Consider the following 24,444-nt stretch of genomic DNA (forward strand, 5'->3'; position numbering starts at 1 on the left):
TATTAATAATGAACTATCTCAAGCATATTTTTAAAAATATTTCATTATTTATTTATTTGACAGAGAGAGAGAGAGAGAGAGAGAGAGAGAGAGAGAATGGGCATGCCAGGGCCTCCAGCCACTCCAAACAAACTCCAGACACGTGTGCCCCCTTGTGCAGCTGGCTAACGTGGGTCCTGGGGAATCTAACCTGGGCCCTTTGGCTTTGCAGGCAAATGCCTTAACTGCTAAACCATCTCTCCAGCCCCTCAAAAATAATTTTAAAAAAGAATTCGGGGCTAGGGAGACGGCTCAGTCATTAAATGCACTTGCTTACAAAGCCTGCCATCCCAGATTTGGTTCTACAGTACCCATGTAGAGCCGGGGGCACAACGTGGTACGTGTGGTTGGAGTTCATTTGCAGCAGCAAGAGGCCCTGCTGTGCCCATTGTCTGTCTGTCTATACTTCTCTATGACAAATAAATAAAAATATACAAAAATTCAATTTGCAGTATATAGCAAAAGAGTAAAATATGTAGGAATAAGTTTAACCAAGAAAGTGAAAGCTGGTGTTCTAAAGAAGATAGGAATTGCTGAAAGTAATTAAGGAAGACATTAATAAGGGGAAGACCACCACTGCTGGGATGGAAGACAATACCGTTCAATGTCAACAGTCCAAGGTGATTAACAAATTCAATACAACTTCTACCTAAATCCCAACGAACGTAAATAATCTTGAGAAAAAAAAAAAAAAAAAACAAAGCTAGAAGTCTTATACTTCCTGACTTAGAGAATATAACAAAGGTACAATAATCAAAACAAAATGGTGGGTGGAGATGGCTTAGCAGTTAAGGCATTTGCCTGCGACACCGAAGGCCCCAAGTTCAATCCCCCAGTACAACATAAGCCAGATACACAAGGTGGCGCATGAGTCTGGAGTTTGCAGAGGTGAGACCTGGTGTGCCCATTCTCTATCTACCTCTGTTTCTCGCTCTCTCAAATAAATAAATAAATAAAAATATTTTTTAAAAAATGGTGCCCAGAAATAAACTCTATGTGTGGCCAAATGATCTTTGACAAGGATTCCAAGACTATGCAATGGGGAAAAATAATCTTTTCAATAAATTGTGTTAGGAAAACTGGATGCCCACATGCAAAAGAATGAAACCGAAACCGTGTCATATTGATTCAAAAATGGTTGAAGACTTAAATATAAGACTTGACTATACAATTCCTAGAAGATAGAGGAAAGACACCTTCGTGACATTGGCTGTGGTGAGGTTTCCTTGGATGCGATGCCAAAAGCAACGCCGGTAAGTGAGATGCTGTGATGTTAACAGCACTGCGTGGCAAAGGCAACCATCAACAGAGCCAAGAGACTCCAGGGGGCGGGAAGTCACCTTGACCAACCGTGTGTCTGGTCAGGAGTGAATACCCAGAAGACAAAATTCAATACAATAAACAATTAAAATATAGACAAAAGACCTAAATATCCACATCGCCAAAGAAGGCATACCAGCGGTGAATGCGCGCATGGAAAAACACTCAGTATCGCTGGTTACCAGATCCCCAATATGAAAGACTTCTGCCCCCAAGCATTGGGATAAGGGACACTCTGCCTGGTTAGCTGTCACTGGCTGTGAACAACTCCCGTGGGTCTCACAGCGAAGAGTAGAAGAAGGCCAGGGAAGGCAGGGAGTCTCCCTCCCCACTGGTTTAGTGAGCATCAGTCCATCCCTGGTGAGTGAAGGCTGAGAGCAGATGCAGGCTGGCTCTGGGCTATCCCAGTCTCCCTTCACCCACACCAAGTGTGTGAAGAGATTCATCTGCATTTTTACCTACGGTGTCACTGCATTCTGTTGCAAAACAGAAAAGACTGTCAGCGAAAGGAAATGTAGCAATGTGGGCGTACATGCAAGACGCTCGAGACTGCAACGTTTAAGCAAGTCTAGCACAATGATGTCCAAATGTTTTCTCTGGTGATATCTTCAGAGGCTAAACTGTGATTAATAGCCCAGAAGGAACCCTTTGAAGCGGGATTGGTGACATCAAAGTCGTAATCCAGGGGTGGCAGGAGCTTTAGAATGAGTGGAAGCATTTTTTAACACATTTCAAAGGATTTACAGCGGTGAATAAACAATGGACCGTGCCACCACACACACCTTTCAGAAGCACAACCTATGAGAAGTTTCCATTTTAATTTAAATGTAAATACAGTGTTCACACTCCTTTCAAATGTTAAGCATCCTCAGTGCTTCACCCCAATAGCTGCTGCAGCTGAGCATCTGTCACTGCCCCAGAGCCTCCTCCCGTACTCCTGAAAACTGTGACTACCAATGTGTGACCAGGATGCGGAGAGAACTCCAAGCAGGGGCATGTAATGTCATTCGGATGCTGGGCAGGAAACTGAGTTAAGAGAAAATCTGAATTGGTGCTCTGAAAGGTCCCACATCTTCCCCTGCTTCCAACTAAGCAGTTTTTTGTTTTGTTTTGTTTTTTAAAAGCAAGTGCCTTCCTTTAACCACTGAGTCATCTCTCCAACCCTCTAGGTGGCTCTTTTCAATGATGGCAGTTTCTCACCTTCCTAGGATTTCATTTCAGTCATTTCTTACCCCTAAATTACCTAAATTAAGTTCCCCCTAAAATGCTGGGTTGTTGTAAATAGTCCAACACAGACTTCCATCTCCCTCTGCTGCCCTCTCTGGGCTTCCTGGGTTTATTGCAAAGCACTGGCGACTGGGTCAACACTCCTCTGAGAATTGTTGCTGTTTTAATTTTCCCTCCAAACACAAGACACAGGCTAGTAAGATAATAACAACTGCAAAGAATGCTGACAATGTAAAAAGCCTCTGTGTGAAATGGCTCCAAACAGAAGGAGCTGTGAATAAGCAAGTCAAATGCCTCAGGTCCTATAACAGGTTGAAGCTATCCAGGGCTGGAGAGATGGCTCAGTGGGTACGAGCATTTGTCATGCAGGCAGAGCACCTGAGTCCTTTCCCTGGCATCCACGTACAAAGCTGTCTTGGCATGTGGTGTTGCCTTGGGGTGAAATCTGTGACAGGGAACTCTGACGAGCAGTGTAGTGTCAACCTGGTGCCATGAAAGGACTGTGTGGCATCTGCGGTCAGGACTGGCGAGCTCTTTACCTGAGCTGCAAAGAAGAGGCTGGCCAAGACAACCAGTAGCTTGCTTTAGGAGCCACGTCCTGCTGAGTGACCATCTACTGTGACAGAGCAGTTACTGTGATGTGAACTAGAGTCACAGAGAGTGAGCCATGGGGAGGCTTCCATCCAGCTCCGAGCTTCTTTCTGTGGTTAAGAAATGCATCCTCAGAGATCTCTGAGATGACCATGGTCACAAGAAAGGGGAGGAGCTTAGATAACGCTTGTGAAGTTTGGATGTTGTTACTCTGGTTTGATATTTCATTGGCCAACACTCTTTTTGCAGCCAACAGTAAGCATAAATGTTTTTCCATGGTCTCTTCAGCTATTCATCTGATGTTTCTAGGGCCGTTCTCTAACTTTTATGACTTTCATATTCCTTAGCACACAAAGAAGGGGACAACATGACCCCATGCCTAACTGGCAGCTGGTCAGCACACATGTGTCGGAGCACTTTCAATTTGAAGCAGATCAGCTACCTTACATGGGTATTAATCTCTAGGAATGCAGAAACAATTCCATTCATTTTAGATGTTACAAGTTCTTTGAGGCCAGTCGCTAAGGAATCAAAAGTTCACTGGAGACCCACAATTCACCCAAACAATGTATTAAATTGCATCTCCCTTGCCTCATAGTGATGGAGCACGGCTACCATCTCTCGTCAAGCTTCAGAATCATAGATTCTGTCACTGTAGTGGTTTGAAGGAGAAATGAGCCCACACACTCATGGGTCTGTAATACTTGATCTCCAGCTGGTTGCAATTTGGGAAGGTTCTAGAGCCTCTGAGAGGCAAGGCCTTGCTGGAGGAGGCATGTCATTGAGGTCAGACCTTGTGGTTTAGTAATCCAACCTCTTGGAGGTTCAGAGCTAGCTCACGCTTGCTGCTTTCTTCCTGCTGCTGTGACAAGATGTGATGCCCTGCCCATCTGCTGTGCCATGTTTTCCCTATCAAAATGAAGCTTCTCATCAAAACCACAAGCTGAAATAGATTCTTTACTCCCATAAGCTGCTTATGGTTGGGTGTTTCATCCCAGCAACAAGAAGGTAACAGCTATCTTCACTCAAGATTGCTAAGGACTCATCATCTGGAGGTGATCAGCCATTGACTGGGATCCACTTAGTTGTTGGGAGCCATAGAGCAAAAGCCTCTCCATTTTGCCTGGGCCTGCTCATAAGCTGACTCATTACTCAAAAAGCTGGTCTATCCAGCTTTCTGTTAGGTACTTCTGGAACGTCGGTCAGCAGACTGCTTACAGAATCTTATCTTTTGCAAAAGGCCAGTTTATGGTCAGGATGTGAAGCCTGGTGCAATCAGGATGTTAAGCCATTGAGACAAGATTAGATGAACACCTAATTACATCCCCTCTAGGTTTCCTCACAATTCCAAAGCCCTAAATCACGTCAGCCAGCTTATTCCCCCACTTTTCGTCCCCTATATAACCACTGTGTAAAAAATAAAGACTCTGAGTCCTTGACAAACACCTAGCATGGTCTCCTTCTTGTGTCTGTTTGCCTTTTTTCACCCAGGTTAGCTTCTCCTCAAGTCCTTGTTCAACTCCCCACTGCCTGGGGCACTTATTGTGGCATCTTGAATAAGTAATAAACTTGAATAAAACAGATTTCTGGTTTAGATAGTTCTAGATGTCTCATCAAAGACAAATATGTTCCTTTTTAAAACATGTATTTGTACGTATGTAGAGGGGTGTCCTTCCTCAGGAGCACTATCCACCCCCCTTCTTTTTAAAAAAAAAAAAAGAAAAAAGGTGTCACTGGTCTGGAGCTTATTAATTAGGCTAGACTGGCTGGCCCGCAGGCCCCAGGGCTCCTCTTGTATCCATTTCCCCACTGCTGCTATTACAAACATGGGGTATAATGCTTATTTATTACTACTAGTAGTAGTAGTAGTTTGTTGAGGTAGGGTCTCACTCTAGCCCAGGCTGACCTGGAATTCACTATGTAGTCTCAGGCTGGCTTCAAACTCACAGTGATCCTCCTACCTCAGCCTCCTGAGTGCTGGGATTAAAGGAGTGCGCCACCACACCCAGCGCCTGACATTTTTACATGGGTTCTGGGGTTGAACTCATGTCCTCATATTGCAAAGCAAACACTTTACCAACTGAGCTACTACCCCAGGCCCCAGAGACGTTCCTTAATGATGTGCCGCTGGGTACTTCTCACAAAACTTGTTAACACTGTGCCTTTGACATCCTTTGGATTGTAAACTCTTGGGGAATAGGATCAAGTCGATTATGTTTTCCGCTCTATACCTAGTGTTAACTCTATATACCCAGGTAATAGTAAATATTGAATATATGTATAAATGTATGACTGAATGACCTGTGTAGCACTGAGGTTTTATTTACATGATACCCAAATCTTTCTAGGAGCCCATAGCTCACCCCACTTCCTTCTACTTGTCCTGAACTTGTAGCTGGTCTCTGGCCATGCCATGTTCTTTTCATATTTCAGATTCTTTGCTCAAGTTGTTCGATGCTTGGAGTGTAGAGTGGGAGCTTAGGGAATAAAGTGTTCCTGTTAAGTTTACCATGAACAGTTCCCATGGCAATGGAAACACACACACTGTGGAATAAGGCATTTAATGGAAGCCACATCTTTTCAGTCCTCACTGGTTGAGTTCTAGTTGAAGCTAAATGGCTTGTCTATGTCTCCTCAGTGACCATTCCTTTAACATATACTTTGTGATTTACATAAACTCTGGTAACTATAGTTTGGCTGACAGAATTTTGTTCCATTGCCTGGAGCCTCGAACTTATTGGGCTAGATGGTTAGGAAATAAGATAACACGTTGAAGATTTAAGGATTGAAGGTTTACTTTATTCTTTCCTGTTCCCCTTCGAAAGGTATTGTTTTTACAAGGTAGAAATGACAAACTAACGAAAAAGACAGTGAGAGACAGAGAATCTAACATAGTATATCATATTATCTGCTCCTTTATTTTAAAAATGAAGAACAAGGAAATGAATATAGAAAACTGATTAGTTTGCCCTAGAGAATTACCAACATTTATTGAATATTTATACTATGCGTTTGAAAAAAAAATTTTTTTTTTGATTCTTTGAGGTAGGGTCTCACTCTAGCCCAGGATGACCTGGAATTCACTATGGAGTCTCAAGGTGGCCTAGAACTCACAGCAATCCTCTTACCTCTGCCTCCCAAGTGCTGGAATTAAAGGCATGCGCCACCACACCCAGCTTGTTTGAAAATTTTTTTAAAGATTTATTTTTATTTATTTATTAGAAGCGGAGAGAGGGGTGAGGGAGAGAGGACAGGCCTCGAGCCACTGTAAATGAACTCCAGACATATGCACCACCATGTGCACCTGGCTTATGTGGGACCTGGAGCATCAAACCTGGCTCCTTAGTCTTTGCAGGCATGTGCCTTAACAGCTAAGCCATCTCTCCAGCCCTGAAATTGTGAATACAACAATCCTGTGAGCCATATTTCCAGGCCACAAAGAAAGGAAACTGAGGCAAAGAGCATTTAGCTTTCTTCCCCAAGGTCAGAACACTGAGTAGCAACCCGCCTCCCCGTGTGAGCCCAGCAAGACATCTTAATTAAATTAAACTGTGGTTGCTCCAGGGATTTATCATGGACAGGCCACTGGGTGATTGATGCGATTTCTTTCTCACCAAACTGATTGAAGCCTATGGATTCTAGATGATATCTGAGTTTCTCTGGCCGTGTACAGACTGAACCAGGTCAGCCAAATAGAGATCCCATCGATTAACCAACAATCACCATGGCGATGGCTGAGCCAAGCCTAGTCATCTGGAAAATGCTCGATTGGTTTTGTAGAACGTGAGCCACTCTTGTGAAGTGCAAAGCGTGGACTGGCTCTGCTGAAACCAACTCTTAATCAAGTCTCAGCAGTCCCCTCTCTCAGCCGCCAGCCCTCACGTTCATTTAAGTGATATTTGATTTAGCCTACTGATGTCTCACATATGTGAGCCAGTGAAGTTCACGACTGCTACTCCACACAGCTGGGGTTTACAGCTTCTCTCCACACACACTGGCACCAAGGCAGCATGATTAACTTTATATGCTTCTAACATATGGACCAGACTGTTAGAAGCTGGTCATGTGTTCTGAAGAGAATAATACAGTTTCTGTAACATGTCCTGGGTTTCTGGGGGTAAAAGTGTAAAATTTTGATCCATCTCTAAGTAAAGAGATAATTTTAATTATAATGGCTGGGTTTCTAGTTTATTTTCAAGTGTCTGGGGTTACCTTTTAGTAAAAGAAGGGGAACCGAAAACCCCACTATAGATTTTATGGGAGAATAAGTTAATAAACTGCAAGGGCTTTGTGGCCTCCTCTATAATGAGCAATTGAAATATGAAATAAATATGGAAATAAAAGCAAAGAACCTTTCATCTTAAATGGGCACATTTTTTTCTTTTCTACAAATGAGAATACTGGCAGACAAAGGAAGAATTTTTTTTCTTATATTTTCAACCATTTTAAAAATCAAAGCTGCTTTATTTTCTATACTTGACAGAATCCTTAAAGAAATAAAACAAAAATGACCCTAAATGGAACTGCCACGAATAAAGGAAAGGTGCATTTATTTGCTGATGTATTTAGGAGTTATGCAAGAACTATTAATGGGGGGGGGTGACACTGACTCACGAGAGATGCTAACTCTTCTAGTGTCAAAGCCTTTATTGCAACTCATCACTGAAATTTATTTTAGGCTCTATTGTTTTCTCTCCTAGGACACAGCAACAACTGGAGCCCTAGAGCTAGGAAACGAGAACTTCAGGAGCTGAATTACAGCTCTCCACTGGAAGGGTGTCCAAGAGGAGAAGACTTCAGGAGAAAATCCTGGGATCCATAGTGTCTCAGTTGATTCTACTGATTCTTGACTCCAAGGTAGCTGCACAAAAAGCCAGATGTAGACAGGAGAGCCATGCTGGTGCTCTTGTTTGTTTGTTTTTTGAAACAAGGTCTCATGTAGCATAGACTGGCCTTGAACTCACTACTATGTAGTCAAGGATGACCTTAATTTGTTATCCTTCTGCCTCCACCTTCTGAGTGGAGGGACATGCACAACCACAAGGTTTGTGTGGTTCTGGGGAGCATGCCCAGGGCCATATGCACAACACTCTTCATGCCCAGGGCTGTATGCATGGCATTGAATCAGCTGAGCTGCATCCCCATGTTCTTATTCCCCACACCTTTGGATCATGAAAACCTCTCATTCATATTGCATCTCTGCATAGCCCACAAGCGGAGGGTTTCATGCAGCTTTGGAAAACACGACCCCAAGTTGAAAATACTTGACATTTCTGTGGAAGCAGAGACAGGAGCCTTTACACTGCTGCTGGAGCCCTGCAAATCCACAACAGTCACTTCTCTCACACGCTGGGAAATGGTTCAAAGTTTACACACAACAAAATTTTTCCTAAAGAAACAAATCGCAGCACCATTGCGTCCTTCCTGACCTCATCATCTGTGGAGGATCATCATGACCTTGGCATGGCTGCATTTCTCTTTGAGAGCAGGCACGAGGCACTCCTGGGGAGGGACAGTGATTTGCAGTAGCCACAGTCCTGGCCTGGAAGCTTGTGAACTGTGGGGCTAGTGTGCAGTGAAGAGCACTATAAGTACAAAGCACTTCTGAAGACAGTATGGAAAAGTAAAAGACCAGAATGCTATGTTCAATATTTTATAGATGACCTAAAGGTATATTGTCAAAATTAATTCCATCCATTTCTATTTATGTTTTGAAACAGGGTCTCATCAGTCCATGCTGACCTGCAGCTTGCTCTGTAATGCCAGGCTTTCGTCAAAATCATAGCGATCCTTCTAGACCTCAGCTTGCAGGGTGCTCAAATTAACAGCGTGAGCCACCACTGCTTTTCAAATGTGGCCAGTGGATACACTAGACTCTGCTGTTCTCTAGAGAGAGTCAAACAACATTTCCAACCACAGCAATCCAAGTCAACATGGGCCAGAAACTGTCAGGGGTCCCTTCTAATGCAGGGGCCTTCCTTGGTGCAGAACCCTCTCTGCACAAGTGGAAGCCCGTCTGCGCTTTAATCAAATCTTTCTGATGCCAGAAATGGTTCAGGTACCCCAGCCTGCTGCCTGCCTTCCTAGTCTAGGGATTTTTAAAAGGAAAGAAACTTTCAAGATGCTTATATTTAACTTGGAGAATACAAAGGCACGGGCATAGGGCGCAAGGAGCATGTCAGGAGTTGCTTTCTGTGATCTATAATCCCAGCACACGTTTGGCCTTAAGCCTAATGAAGATGATCAGATTCACACCCACAGGGAAGGAAGAGCCAGGAGGGTGTGGAGCTTCCTGTGGCCCAGATTCTGCTTCTCCCTCCTACCTCTTCCAGGATGGGCTAGAGGCAACAGCTCCAGGGGAACCACACAGAGGTGAGCACCCCCCTCCCCAGTCCTAGCCAACCCTGGAAATGGGCCAGGGTGTGCATTCAAGGATGCTGGAAAGGCAAGGTACAGCCCCAGGCCATGGTTGGGAAGGATGTGACGTTCCTGTGAGCCAGGGCTCACTCCAAACTGTGTGTCCTTTAATTCCCCACTAGCAGGGGCTATTGTCTCCGAGAGGAGCCTCAATCAGTTTCAGATGGCAGCCGTAACTGTGATCCCATGTGCGCTCCCTGGGCACATGAGTCCCAGAGGGCTGAGACTTGTCCCTAGACTGAGTATTGAATTCTGAATGGAGCTTCTTCTGACGTTCACAGCTTGTTAAAATAGACCTCAGGCTCTGGTGGGCTGGCAGCCAGCACCATAAATCATAGAGCATCCACAAGTCTGATGTGCTTCAAGGGCTCTCGGGACTACCAGGAAACGTAGTTCACAAAGGCTCTTGGGCTTGCTGGCTCGCTGAGCACCAGTGTGCCAATTCCTCTCCTGCTGCTTGCAGAGGTCCTCCCTCCCTGCCCTCAGGCCTTTACATTCCAGCAGTGCACAGAGCTGCACCCAAACCAGAGTTCCTAGAGCAGGGAATGCAGAGCTGAGTTTTAAAGAATTGGGAGGCAGGGGAGGGGCAGAAACAGGGATGGGGGCAAAAGTCAGTTCAGAAAGCAGGATTGGTGTGGGGTACTCGGTATGTGCTCTGCAAGCAGATGAAACAAAAGATGCCCAGCCTGGCAGGTGGGCACACAGGATGCAGAAGTGCTGAATGCATGGCTCCGATTGTGATTGGTCGAGACAAGGATCCCATGCAATTAACATCTACTATTTCCATTGCTCCTAAGAGACACCCCCCCCCCCCCCCGCTGACGCTGTAGATGTACCTTTCTGAACTCTGCTTTTGCCATCATATTGGTGGTGGTATGTACATCCATTTTCTCTTTTCAAAAAAATATTTATATTTATTTGCAAGTAGAGAGAAACAGGAGAGAGAGAGAGGGAGAGAGGGGACATGTCAGGGTCTCCAGCTGCTGCAAGGGAACTCTAGATGCATGTGCCACTGTGCAACTGGCTTTTATGTGGGTCCTGGGGAATTGAACTACTGTCATTAGGTTTTGCAGGCAAGTGCCTTAATCACTGAGCCATCTCTAGTCTCAAATTTCCTCTCTGTATAAGTACTCCAGTCATTGGATTAGGAGGCTACCCAAATGGTCTCATTTTAATTGGATGTCCTCTATAAATACTTAGCTCCAAAAAAGCCTACATTCTGAGTTACTAGGAAATTAGAACTTCAATATAAACTTCTTTATGGTAGACACAATACCATTTCTAACAAGGCATCAAAAAGATGGATGAGGGGATGGAGAGATGGCTCGGCAGTTGAGGGGCATGCCTGTGAAGCCTAAGGACCCCAGTTTGATTCTCCAGGTCCCACATAAGCCAGACGTACATGGTGGTGTTGGGAGTTCATTTGCAGTGGCTAGAGGCCCTGGTACACCCATTTTTTTTCTCTCTCTATCTCTCTCTCCTCTCTGTCTCTAATAAATAAATAAAAATAAAATCTTTTGAAAAAAAGATGGATGATACTGTGTTGCAAGAGAGCTGTTCTAGAGTAAGATCAGATACCGTTTAGCACTTCAAATCAGAAGCAAGAGAAACTAGGAAAAGGTGCACGTGAGTGGGTATATTTTGTTCACCCATTGATTTACTCAGCAAAAATATATGAAGAGCCTACTAAATGCCAGGTGTTATTCAAGGCTCTCAGGACACCCTAATGTGGAAACCAAATAAAGCTCCCTATGCCTTAAAGCTCAAATAGTAATGTAGTAAGCTAGAAAATAATAAGCTGGGTATGGTGGTGTACACCTTTAATCTCAGAACTGGGGAGGCTGAATTAGGAGGTTTGCTATGAGTTAGAGGCCAGCCTGAGTCTACAGAGTGAATTCAAGGTCAGCCTAGGCTAAAGTGAGACCCTACATTGAAAAAACAAAAAAGACACAATAAAAACAAGTAAGATATTGAGGGTGTATATGAGAGTATGAAGGAGAAAAATATATGAGTGGAGGGCCGGAGAGATGGCTCAGTGGTTAAAGGTGCCTGTTACAAAGCCTAATGGCCTTGGTTTGAGTCCCCCATCCCCCATAAAGTCAGATGCACAAAGTAGCCCATGTGTCTGGAGTTCATTTGCAGAGACAAGTGGTCCTGGTACACCTATTTCCTCTTTCTCCCTTTCCCCCCTCTCTGTTATTCTCTGTCTCTGCTTTCAAATAAAGAAACATATTTTTGAAATAAAAAAGGATGGATATATAAAATGTTGAATAAGATGAAATTTTAGAGAGGGTAGTCAGGAAAGCTGATGTTGAAATAAAAAGAGTTGAAGGAAGAGAAGACGCTAAGTATAGGCATGTTTTAGAAAAAAAAAAAAAAACACATAGAAGAGAAGTACAAGAGGACCTCCATAAAACCCACAGCTGGCATGATGTTTAGTGTAGAAAAATGAAACTGAGTCACCAAGTTCAGGAACAAAGCAAGGACGGCTCGTCTTCTATTCAGTATTATACTGCTACTCAATATTATATCAGGTCAGTGAAATAGAGCAAGAAGAAAAATTAAAAGCATAACATTGGGAATATAGACATAAAAGAGATTTTATTCATAGACTATATAATTATCAATTTATAAAGTCCCAATAAACCTGTAAGCAAAACCAAAACTTAAAAATAACAATATTCATGGAACTAATAAGTTTAGCAAGATTGTGAGAAAGGCAATGCACAAAAATCAAATGTATTTCTATTTTTCTTTTTTTTTTTTTTTTTTTAAGGTAGGGTCTCACTCTAGTCCAGGATAACCTGGAACTCACTGTAGTCCCAGGCTGTCCTTGAACTCACAGAGCTCCTCCTACCTCTGCCTCTCAAGTGCTGGAATTAAAGGCAAATGCCACTGAAAGGCTTGACCGATGTGAGGAACCAGATCAGACCAAATCAGTAAAGCTAGTTTAGGTTTATTGGCATAGCTCTTGGGTGTGATGTAAGGCAAGAGAAGTTGCATCCGGGACCTAAGGTGTAGGTCTTTTAAAGGGGGTGGTGATGGGGGGAGAGGATATGTTAGCTACAAACCAGGGGCAGGCTGAGGAAAGTAACTATTTCAAGGATGGGGGAAGCCAGGCGTGGTGGTGCACGCCTTTAATCCCAGCCCTCGGGAGGCAGAGGTAGGAGGATGGCCTTGAGTTCAAGGCTACCTTGAGACTTCATAGTGAATTCCAGGTCCGCCTGAGCTAGACTGAGACCCTACCTCGAAAACAGCCAAAAAAAAAAAAAAAAAAAAAAAAGAATGGGGGAAAACAGAGGTCTCCTTATAAGGTTCTAACTAGGGAGGGAGGCCAGTCGTTGGCTTGCAGGGGAGTCTTGAAACGGCTGGTCCTGATCATGCTCAGGAATGTGGGTGATGGGGTTATTGGAAGGCATGGCCATCATGTTAGATCCTTTTGTTCTGAGCGTGGTCCCGCCTAACAGTCACCACGCCTGGCTCAAAAGTATTTCTGTATACTATCAACGAACAATTGAAAATTAAATTGTTTTCTATTTCCAAAAATTGAAGTGCTCATGTGAATACAAAAAAGAAAAATCATACAGTGTTACAGTCAGTATATGGGAGGAAGTGATCTATTTCAAGCTCACAGATCCAGGGGAAGTTTCATCAATGGTGGAAAAAGCTGGCTCCCTTTCATAGATCCAAGTACAGAGAAACCACCAACAGCCAGCATCACAGATAGGGAACAGCCAGAGCTCAAACTGCTCTCTCCACACCTTTGGCCTGGAATCAAGATCCATCCCCAAACACACCTTAGGGACGGACCCCAGGATCCGGTCCCAGTGACACCTCCTCAATCAGGCTGCTGGAAACTTAAGCAGGAAGCTTAACCTTAATCAAAATTAACTGAGGCTGTGGGGGACACACATTCAAACACAAACCACCACATATAGGAGCTATATCATGAAAACAGCAAAACAAGCCAGGTGTGGTGGCGCACGCTTTTAATCCCAGCACTCGAGACAGAGGTAGAAGGATCACTGTAAACTTGAGGCCACCCTGAGACTACATAGTGAATTCCAGGTCAGTCTGGACTAGAGTGAAACCCTACCTTGATAAAACAAAAAAACAAAACACATACACACTCAAAAAAAACCAAAAAAAAAAAAAAAACAGCAAAATACTTATTAAAGGAATCAAGCACAGCATAATGACACATGCCTTCAATCCTAGCACTAGGGAGGGAGAAATACAAGTCTTATGAGTTCAAGGCCAGTCTGAGACTACAGAGTGAGTTCCAGGTCAGCCTAGGCTGGAGTATGACCTTACCTCAAAAAAAAAAAAAAAAAAAATGAAACCAAACAAAACAGGAAGTGCTACCTGATTGGCAGCCCAGAGAAGAGGCTAACTTGAAAGAACAGGAAAACCAGTCTGGGGACCTCTGATGTCTGACCCTGTAAGCAAAGGAGAGCAGCAGTCTAGCTACCAGGAAACTTCAGCTGAGCTGGAAGGAATCCTTTGATAATGAAATGAAAGTTTTACTTTGTATTTCTAAGGGGCCTTCCTCAACTTTTAAAATTTTATTTAAATTTATTTTTTTTCATGGTAGTATAACATTCTAGCCCAGGCAGACCTGGTTCTCACTCTGTAGTTCCATACTGGCTTCCATCTCATGGCCATCCTCCTACCTCTGCCTCCTGAGTACAAGGATTAAAGGCGTGCACCACCACACCCAGCCTTTTCCTCAACTTTTTTTATTTGATATTTTTATTTATTTGAGAGAGAGAGACAAAGACACAGAGACACACACAGAGAAAGGATAGGCACGCTAGGGCCTCCAGCTACTACAAACAAACTCCAGATGCATGTGCCACTTTGTGCATCTGGCTTTACATGGGTCCTGGGGAACTGAACCCAGGTCACCATGCTTTGTAAGTAAGTGCCTTTAACCACTGAGCCATTTCTTCATCCTCTTCCTCAACTGTTGGGAAGACGTTATTACTGTGAAATAGAGTGCACACACGGAGATGTGTGCAAATGTATAATGACCACCACAACCCAAGGTAGGTGGATGGGTGGACGGAGAGAGAGATGCAGAGATGGGTGGATGTTTAAAATTCTACAAGCCTAATTAACATGACACTTTAGAATTGAGGTTTGAGGGTGATTGCTATTATAAGTTAGTGTCCAATTCCAGACATAGGCTTAGGCAAAAGAAAGCTCTAGTTGGTTTATGGTGCAGCTGTATTACCTCAACTGTTACCCTTGTTACCTCAACTGCTGTTACCAGAGCTTTTCTATAATTGTCTGTGAACTGAATGCCTTTTTACATGAATAATTCCAGAAAAAGAAACTGCATCATGCTTATTTGTTCTTAGTTAGACGCAAAATGTGAGATAAAGCAAGCTTAGGGTTTTCAAAGACACCATTGTGCATAATATACAACTCAAGAATTTGAAGCGTGTCAGGATCTCACATGTGTCTCTAGGCGTCTTTCACTTTTGTTCCTTCCAGATGATGTGGGGTGCTATTTCCAAGCAAGATCCATAAAAAAAACACACACACACACACACACAAAACTTACAAGCTCCTTAGAAGAAAATTCCAGAATTAAAATCAACCAGAAAGCAATCTGCTTTTCCTCAGTCCACCAGGAGGTTGGCTGCACAGCCGTCTTTCTGCATAGCGCCACCTAGTGTTCCTGACCACAAACTTGTATTTATTTTGCGAACAGATTTGACCCGTCATAGTCATATTTCTGAGTGAGCATAAGTGCCAACCAAAGATTCATCTGGCTAGATTTTTATTTCATTGCCTATGTCTCCTATTAGTCGTGACCTTGTCTTTACCTTTGCACGGAAATCACCTGTTGAGGAGCCTACAGGGGAGACACCAGCCAGCTCTGCCTAGTGCCTCGGAGCTCCTGGGTGTCCATAATGAATTAATTCCGTTACCCAAGGAGCATCTAGAGGGGAAGCTGGCCGTCACCTTCTGGCAGCACCTAGGTACCAGTGTAAAGAAGGGGAGCCTCTGTATTCACCCCTCCTCCCAAGTTGAGATGAAGTACAGATGCAGACAGCACCTTTCTTTACAACAACAACTAGGCTTTTATTATTATTATTATTATTATTATTATTATTTTTGCATATTGCTGAAAAAGCAAACACAACAGCTACTCTTTTCAAGACAAAGGTCCCAGGCTAGATAGGAATGCCAATGATTTTAAGAGGCAAGAAAAGGAAGGAAGAAAAGGGATGAGCCAAGATAAAGAGGCTCCTCCCACTCTGAAAACTCAGCCCATGCTGGTTTCCAGACACAACCTCACTATCTGAAAGCCCTTGGGAACAGGGCTGTGAGAAGAAGCCTGATTTGCGGCCAACCCAAGACAGTGTAACCCCAGGTAAATCAAAGGTACGTTAGTATGGAGTCTTGACCCCATGACAACCCATAGGACAAAACACTAGAGACCTGGGAGTTCCTCTCTTCAGCCTTAACTTCCTGTTTCCTGGCAGTAAGACCAATAGAGGAGCAAAACCCAAGCTACCCGCAGGAGGAGCCACAGATGCCCCAGGTTGTTTAGAAGAATGGCAGAGCTGACAGCCGGGTATGAAACCGGACCAGGTAAACCTCTGAGGGTCCTGTCATCAGATGACCTTTGACTTGTCACACTCCTTTCACTTGTAATCATTCGTGAAAGAAATGTCAATAATTCTTAGGGGGCTGGAGAGATGGCTTGGCGGTTAAGCGCTTGCCTGTGAAGCCTAAGGACCCCGGTTCGAGGCTCGGTTCCCCAGGTCCCACGTTAGCCAGATGCACAAGGGGGCGCACGCGTCTGGAGTTCGTTTGCAGAGGCTGGAAGCCCTGGCGCGCCCGTTCTCTCTCTCTCCCTCTATCTGTCTTTCTCTCTGTGTCTGTCGCTCTCAAATAAAAAAAAATAATCATAATAATAATTCTTAGGTAAACTGAGACGACCCCAGAATTCTTAGCCTGAATTGATAATGCATAGCCTTATAAAGGCTTGAAGAATGAAAGGAGACAGAGAAAATGAATGTGTAAAATGTGTGTGTGTGTGCACATATATACGTACATGTAATTCTTCTATGCAGTTAATTTACAACAGAAATAGACACTTTCTTTTGTTGAACTTAGACCCCCTGACCTTGAGTAAAGAGGTTCATTAAGGGCTGGAGAGATGCTTAGCAGTTAAGGTGTATGTCTGCAAAGCCTAAGGACCCAGGTTTGATTCTCCAGGTCCCACGGAAGCCAGATGCACATGGTGACACATGTGTCTGGAGTTCATTTGCAGTGGCTGGAGACCCTGATGCGCCCGTTCTCGTGCTCTTTCTTTCTCCCTCTCTCTGTCTCAAATAAATAAATAAAATGAATAAAAAAAAAAAAACAACCAGAAGTTCAGTGTTAGTAGGGTAGTCATGACAGTGTTTTGATATTGGACGATGCCACCTGGCCTTTCATGGGCATCAGAACTAGGGCTACTGGGGTTCCCAGGTACCTGTTTTGGTCAAAGGGATTGAGAAGAGTTGTTGAAGAAGCTTGTTTTGAGACGTTCTCAGGAGTACAACCACATCAGGAGGGAGGGTGTCTCTGTTTTTCTCCAGCACCCCTGAGGCATCATATAACACCTGCAACCCAGATAGTAAGTGGTAAGTTAGCCAAGGCAACAGTCTGTGCCTGGACACCAACTTCTGTATACAGATTAATCTTGACACAGCCACACCTTTAACACCAAAGAACCAGCTAAGGAGGGGGGGATATTGTACTTTTGACAGGTCAGTTTATCTTAGCTGCTTGTTCAGTTGCCTTTGAAAAAAGGGATTCTACAAAAGCTCTATCACATCATAATAATTGCTAAAATATAGTGAGCTCGCTCCATGTGCAAAGTATCTATCCTGTGCAGTAAGCACTCTCATTGTGTCCATTCTACCAGTGGGCAAACAGAGGTTTCAATGGGCTGAATGAGGCAAGTAGCAGGCAGGCATCGTGCTGAGGCAGCGGGGCTCCTAGCTCATAACCCCACATTCTCACCAACTCCCAAGGTATTCACCAGATCTGAGGGATCACTCAAGAATGGTTCTCAGAATAGAGGGGAGTCCAGCTCAGAGAACTTTTAAGGACTATCCCACAAAATTCCTTGTTTACAAATAAGCTTTGAGATGGCAATTGAACTCAGCAAAGGACAGAACTCAGAGAGAAAAGGATACTTAAGTGGGGAGAAGAAGGATAAAGAGGGACAAAGAGAGGTGAGTAGGAAAAGCATATATAAAAGGACAAAATGAAAAGAGAAGTGACAGGAATGAGAGGCAGAGAGGATGAGGAGAGGGAACAAAGCAGATGCTTGTATCTTCAACTCAGATGACATTAATCTGACATCTGTGTGAAGGTAAGCAAAATAGTTAGCTATAAAAATTAGATTGGGGGCTGGAGAGATGGCTCAGCAGTTAATGCAACTGCCTGAAAAGCCAAAGTACCTAGGTTTGATTCCCCAGGACCCACATAAGCCAGATATTACAAAGGTGGCACATGAGTCTGGAGTTCGTTTGTAGTGGCTGGAGGCCCTGGTGTACCCATTCTCTGTCTATCTGCCCCCCCCTCAAATAAATAAATAAATAAAAATAAAAATACACTTAAAAATTAGATTGTGTTTCTAATAAAGATTCACAACAGCATAAGACCCCATATAGAGAGAAACATAGTACCCTCTCCTCATATTAGAATTGCCTTTTAGGGACTAGAGACATGGCTCAGCAGTTAAGATATTTGCCTGCAAAGCCTAATGACCTGGGTTTGCTTCCCCAGTACCCATGTAAAGCCAGATGCATAAAGTGGCACATGCATCTGGAGTTCATTTGTAGTGGCAAGAGGCTCTGGTGCACCCTCTCTCTCTCTCAAATAAATCATATTTAAAAAATAAGAATTGGGCTGCAGAGATGGCTCAGTAATTAAAAGCCCTTGCTTGCAAAGCCTGAAAGCCTAGGTTTGATTGCTTAGCACCCACATAAAGCCAGATGCATAAAATAACACATGTGTCTAGAGTTCATTTGCAGTGGCAGGACTCCCTGGTATGTCCATTCCTTCTCTCATTCTCTCTCTACCTTTCTCTCTGTCCCTTTCTCAAATAAATAAATATTTGTAAAAAATAAGAATTGCCTTTTAGTCAATATTTAGTCAAGCAAAATTAATTTCAATCTCAGGATATGGATATGAAAGATAATTGATACATTACATATCAACAAAACAATCCCAAATGGCTTTCATTGAACCCCTACCCATTTTTTGGACCTAGGGCCTCAGCAAATCTCACAGGAACCAATTAGCCATAATTCAATTGGCTTCTCTGGAAGAAACACAGGCAAGGAGTTGTTGGCTCTGTGACTGGAGAATTTCCCAAGTCAGAGACTTGAGGCCGAGACTGAAGCATGATACATGAAAAGTAGAAATCTCAGTTCACATTGTGCAAGCTTAACATCTGGATGACACAGTGAGATGTCTTCCTGTTCATCTGGACACTTCTAGTGGCTTATAGACATATGTTGTCAGTGCAAAAAGCTTAGCCCCCACTGTGATGCCAACCTCTCTGCATCCCCTGTGTGTCTCCAAATGACTTTAGAATGTGGACATTTACAAAGAAATGCTGTGAAGAGCGTAGTGTGTTTTCTCTCTGGAGGGCTACGTGTTTGAGGCCAGCCTGAGGGTGAGAAGCAGACGGCAGCTGTGTGGGCCACCCATGAGAACCTGTGGCTGTGCCAGGAATTATGACTTGGGAATTATGACCAGGTTCCAGAAGAAGGGAAGGGAGTGACGGCCACAGGCAGTTCCATGGGCCGCTGCTCAGGGCAACATGGACTTCCGACAGTCTCATGCCCGCCTCACCTGTCCAGCGTAGTGCTGAATGCCGAAGCACAGCTCCACTCCTCTGGGCCTCCAGAAGAACTTGCAGCGGAGATTATCTTCAAATTTATCTGTACGGATTGTCACGTTGGAGAGTTACAAGGTGAATTGTTTGCTCTTTCTAACAAAACCTGTTGCTAGCCAGGCGTGGTGGCGCACTCCTTTAACCCCAGCACTTGGGAGGCAGAGGTAGGAGGATCACTATGAGTTTGAGGCCACCCTGAGACTACATAGCGAATTCCAGATCAGCCTGGTTTAGAGTGAAACCCTACCTTAAAAACAAGCAAATGAACAAAAACCAAAATCAAACGCTGTTGCTCCATTAGCTGGGACAGACCAGATCAGAAGTCCTCCGACTGCTCCTGAGAACTCCTGGCATAGACATCAAGGACAACAGACCCTGCCAAGGAGGTGTAAAGTAAAGAGAGCCACCAAGGGTGACAACTTCTGTTCCTCAAAGTGGAAGTCTCCCATAAACCAATCCTCCCCCTGAGGAAAAAGCTTGAAATGTTTTGCTCCTTTCTCAGAAACTTTCACACTGTGGTGGTTATAGCTGACAGCCTGTTCAGAGCGAGGAACTGTGCTGGGTACTAAAGGTCTGGAAGGATTTGGGGTCCCTGAACACTAAACATCTGAAAATCTAGGGGAAGGGAAAAGCTCATGTAAACTGAAGATTCTAGAAAAAGGAGAGGATGAAGAGGAACAGGAGGCTTTAAAGAACAGAGGAACTTAGATGGCAAGAGGAGGTACCTTATTGCTCTCTAGTAGACACCAACAGCCTAAGCAAAAGTGGCTTCAGAAAGACAAAACCAGCCAGTGTCTGTAGAAGAGGGGACAGTGCAAGTTTGTAAGCCTGTGACTCTGCAGGGGCTTTTGAACCATCTGGTACTATACCTGGGCCCCAATCCGCCAAAGACCTGAGACAAGGATTTCAAAAGGAAGGGGGAAGTACTGCTTCTTGGCCTTTTGACTATGATCGAGCGTGAAAAGAAGAGGAAACAAGTCGCTATGAGAATGAAGGGAGAGGAAGGCTCGTATCATTTATGACAACATAAAGTCATTAACAGTACTTCTTATAGGAAGATGGAGAGGGGTTAGGGTGATGGGTTTACCAGGACATCACAATTCAATTTATAAAAGGGGTCTGACAGGACATCAAGGGATCATACTGTAACTGAAAAGGAATCCAGTTCCCTCCCAGTTAGCCCCCATTGTGCTACAAAAGTGGCCAACTGATTGATTAAGCAGGAGACCCTGCCAGGTACAAAATCGACCAGCCGAGCAAGAAGCACACTCATGCAATAGTGGCACACAGCTGCTGCAGATGACCAACCGCTGGCAGAGTGGACACTCGGTTCGGGCGAACTCCTATCTTGCTCTGGGAGCCAAGCCAGATTCCCTAGGACAGGAAACCAATCGGCTCTAGAGACCCTCCACTGCTCTCTAAGGAGAGTGAATATACACACCAATATATCTTTGTAATGACTAGGCTTATCTGTTATTCAAACTGCTCTCACTTTTGGTTAGAGGATCTGTTCTGTTTTACAGATGGAGAATACAGGGGAGAAAAAGGGTGCATCAATACATCAAGAAGAGACAGCCAACTGTCTACTTGAAGACGCGTCACCTCCACCTCATTGGCCCAGACCCAGAAGTCACTATAGGGGAGGCAGTGACGTGAATACTTCTCTCACAGCTAGCCTTATAACAAGTTCCAGGGAAATGGCAACAGATGTTGGTCACTCAAACCCCCTAAAATAGAGATCCAGAGGCTACAGAGAAAGTAACACTAAGTCAGATCTCTATCTTGCCCACCAAGGCTCAGGGGGCATCATGGAAGGGGGAACGGAAAGATTTTAAGAGCCTCAGGGTGGATGGGAATAGCCCCAGACACCATGTTTTCCCCATCCCTGCAGAGACTGACTGAGGCCACTTGGTCCCCACAATGAATACCAATAACCCCACTAAGGGGTTAACCCTTAGCAGAATTGGAGCCAAGGAGAAGAGATCTATGTGTGCAACCTTTTTATTTAAAAAAATCAATAAATTAAACCCACCAGCTATGGTGCATTCATTAAAACACTCATTTGATGTCACCCACGAAGTTCCATGCTCCGTGTCCTTTTTTCCTCCATCAGATACTTACCAACCAGGGTCTGGTCTGTTGCTTGGGGAAATCGACTTTCCTCATCCAAGAGTGCAAGCAGGCCCAGGGGCTTCTGGAGGAACATGTCCAGGAGTGGACGATTGTCTTCATATGTCACAGAGATGGCATCAATGCCCTCATTCTGATACTCCACCTGGAGGGACACAGAAGGTGACTCTCTCTAGCCCGAAACTGGCCTCAGTACCAGCTGGATACCCGGGCCTGTACTTTCTGGATCTGGCAGCATTGAGTGCACATGGGTGACAAGGGGTGTCTGAGGTATGTGTAGTAAAGGAATCTCCTGCCTGTCACACTGCTGAAGCTGAGCATGTAGGAGTGACTTAAAGGTGGCTGGTACAGACAGGTCAAGCCAGTAAAAGCTTGCCTCCTAAACAGACTTGGGAGCTCATAATTTAGAAACTCCTGCAAGAAGAAAGTAAAGATGGATCAAAACCAACAACAAAAAAGCCATTCTGGTGACTAATATTTTTAAATATTTTATTTATTGATTATCAAGGAGAAAAGAGTGAATGGGTTCACCAGGGCTTCCAGCTGCTGCAAATGAACTCCAGATGCAGATGCCACTTTGTGTATCTGGCTTTTTGTGGGTACTGGGAAATCGAACCTGGGCCATTAGGCTTTGCAGGCAAGCACCTTAATGGATGAGCCATCTATCTAGCCTGCGACTAATGTGTTAATCCAGAAAGAGAGAAGCTTTATTTCTTCTCTACAGGAATCAGTTAGGACTAGAAAACTAGAAGAAGAAAAAAACATCAGGTTTCTCGGGGATATAAATGGAGATATTCTAAATGGGCATAAGGTGTCAAGTTTTGTGCAAGGTAAGTGGGGAAGCCATATCCTGCTCCAGTTTAAAAAAAGAAAAAGAAAAAGAAAAGTCCTAGAATACTATTTTCCTCAGCATCTCTGTATTTACCCATTCACAGCCTAGTTTGTGCATGTCCCTTTAATGCATTAAAATAGCCCTTCTGGTCCCTACATGGCTTGGTCAAAATGTTCTGTTTTGTGTCTCCTGCCACACAGAAGGGGGTCCTTGGGTCTGAGTGTAGTTCAGGTGGAGAAGACTGTTGCTGGGTTGATGCTCTAGGAGGAGGCTCCTGGTCCGTGGGTCCACTCACTTCTCATCCCATCGTATTTATACTGAGCTCCGAGGGGAAAAGACTTGCATTTTGAGAATATACCTTACTCTTCCCTGGATTCCACCCCTCACCCCCCGCAGTTACTGTGGCTAGGAACCCAAGTCCTGGATTCAAGATTGCCCTGTGTCATTTTGGACAGTATTCCAGATCTTGTTCATCAAAATAGAAGAGAATGAGGGCTGGCGAGATGGCTTAGCAGTTAAGGGGCATGCCTGTGAAGCCTAAGGATCCAGGTTCAAATCTCCAGGTCCCACGTAAGCCAGATGTACATGGTGGCACCTGTGTGTGGAATTTGCTTGCAGTGGCTGGAAGCCCTGGCACACCCATTCTCACTCTCACACTCGATCTCTTTCTCTCTGTCTCTAATAAATAATTTAAAATAAATAAGAAAAAGTAGAAGAGAATGAGGCATTTGGGGGCACTATACATGAAGGAATTGTGAAGTAAGATTTAAATAATTGGCCTGTCACCAGCTCCACTAAAGTGGGGACATATATCTTTCCATAGAAATCAAGACCATTTTTTTGTCAGACTAAATTTCAACTGTTTATTTTGCCGGTGCTACCTCGCCAATGCCTTCTTCTGTGTCACTACCCGCTAGCCTGACTAATCTGGATTCTGCTTCAATGTGTGAGCAGCTTGCAATGCCTCTTCCCAGAACACTGAGTAGCGCCCAAGTGCACCATTGAAGGACTCAGGAACCAGATGGCCGCCATAACAGCTTCAGAGTCCTCAGTAGGCCGAAGTTTCTGTTTCCCAGCAAGGTCTAAGTTTTTATTTTCCAGTAAGGATGGGCTTAACAGTTACTGGAAACTGATCATGCCATACATTCCTGAAGTCCTAAAGTTCAATTCCCCTAGCTCCAGCCCACTGACCTTGCTGTACAGGTAGGCTTAACAGTTAAACCGGTTATACCATACATTATGCCATACAGTCCTGAAGTCATGAGACATTCCCATAGTCATGGATGAACCAATTCCTCTAGCTCCAGCCCACCAACTTTGCTGCCAAAATCCTAAGCCAACCAGAAGAATATACTGTTTAAATCAACCAATCCTGTACCCATCCCCCTTTTCTATGTTCAAATCCCTATAAAAACCCTACCCTCCCACTACCCAGGGCTCTTGTATGGACCCACTGTGTTGGTGAAGTCAAGAGACTGAGCTTAAGCCCGAATCAAAGCTCCTTGCCCTTGCATATGTGCTTGGTTCTCCTTGGTGGTCACTGGGGGGGCCAAGAACTGGGCATAACAACCGTCACCTGCTCAAGAGCAAACACGTGTTGATTGAAGTAGTACTGGATTTGCTCGTTGGCGATATTTATGCACAGCTGCTCAAAGGAGTTCCTCTGAAAATTCTCGAATCCAAAAATATCCAAGATTCCCACATTCATTCCATCCTCCACGCTGCTGCATGAGAGAGACGAGAAACTCTTCAGGAGAGGCTGCAACGAGTCACACCTCTCTGGAGACAATGGGAATATATGTGTCCAAATGTCCATCGCCCACTGACCTACCACACAAGGAAAGCTGTATGCTGCCACCTGCAAAGCAGCCCACAGTTTGATATAGAATCCTTTAATATTTTACTTAGGGCACATGGTGGCACACATCTGTAATCTCAGTCCAGGAGGATTATGAAGCCGGCCTGGGCAAGA

The 24,444-nt window shown here is 44.3% G+C and overlaps 1 protein-coding gene across 3 annotated transcripts in view; it reads right to left on the bottom strand.

Moving 5' to 3' along the window:
* The window catches only part of Myo3b (myosin IIIB), a 470,798-nt gene that overhangs the window by 211,261 nt on the left and 235,093 nt on the right, over positions 1 to 24,444 (bottom strand). For all 3 annotated transcript variants that reach the window (XM_045147622.1, XM_045147623.1, XM_045147621.1), the window contains 4 exons: positions 24,049 to 24,196; positions 21,632 to 21,785; positions 19,468 to 19,556; positions 17,090 to 17,219 (listed from right to left, as the gene is read on the bottom strand). In XM_045147622.1, the coding sequence (XP_045003557.1) occupies positions 17,090 to 17,219; positions 19,468 to 19,556; positions 21,632 to 21,785; positions 24,049 to 24,196 (521 nt within the window). The remainder of the gene's footprint in view (positions 1 to 17,089; positions 17,220 to 19,467; positions 19,557 to 21,631; positions 21,786 to 24,048; positions 24,197 to 24,444) is intronic.

The sequence above is a fragment of the Jaculus jaculus genome, chromosome 4 (genome assembly GCF_020740685.1).
Source record: "Jaculus jaculus isolate mJacJac1 chromosome 4, mJacJac1.mat.Y.cur, whole genome shotgun sequence".
Classification (NCBI taxonomy): Eukaryota; Metazoa; Chordata; class Mammalia; order Rodentia; family Dipodidae; genus Jaculus; species Jaculus jaculus.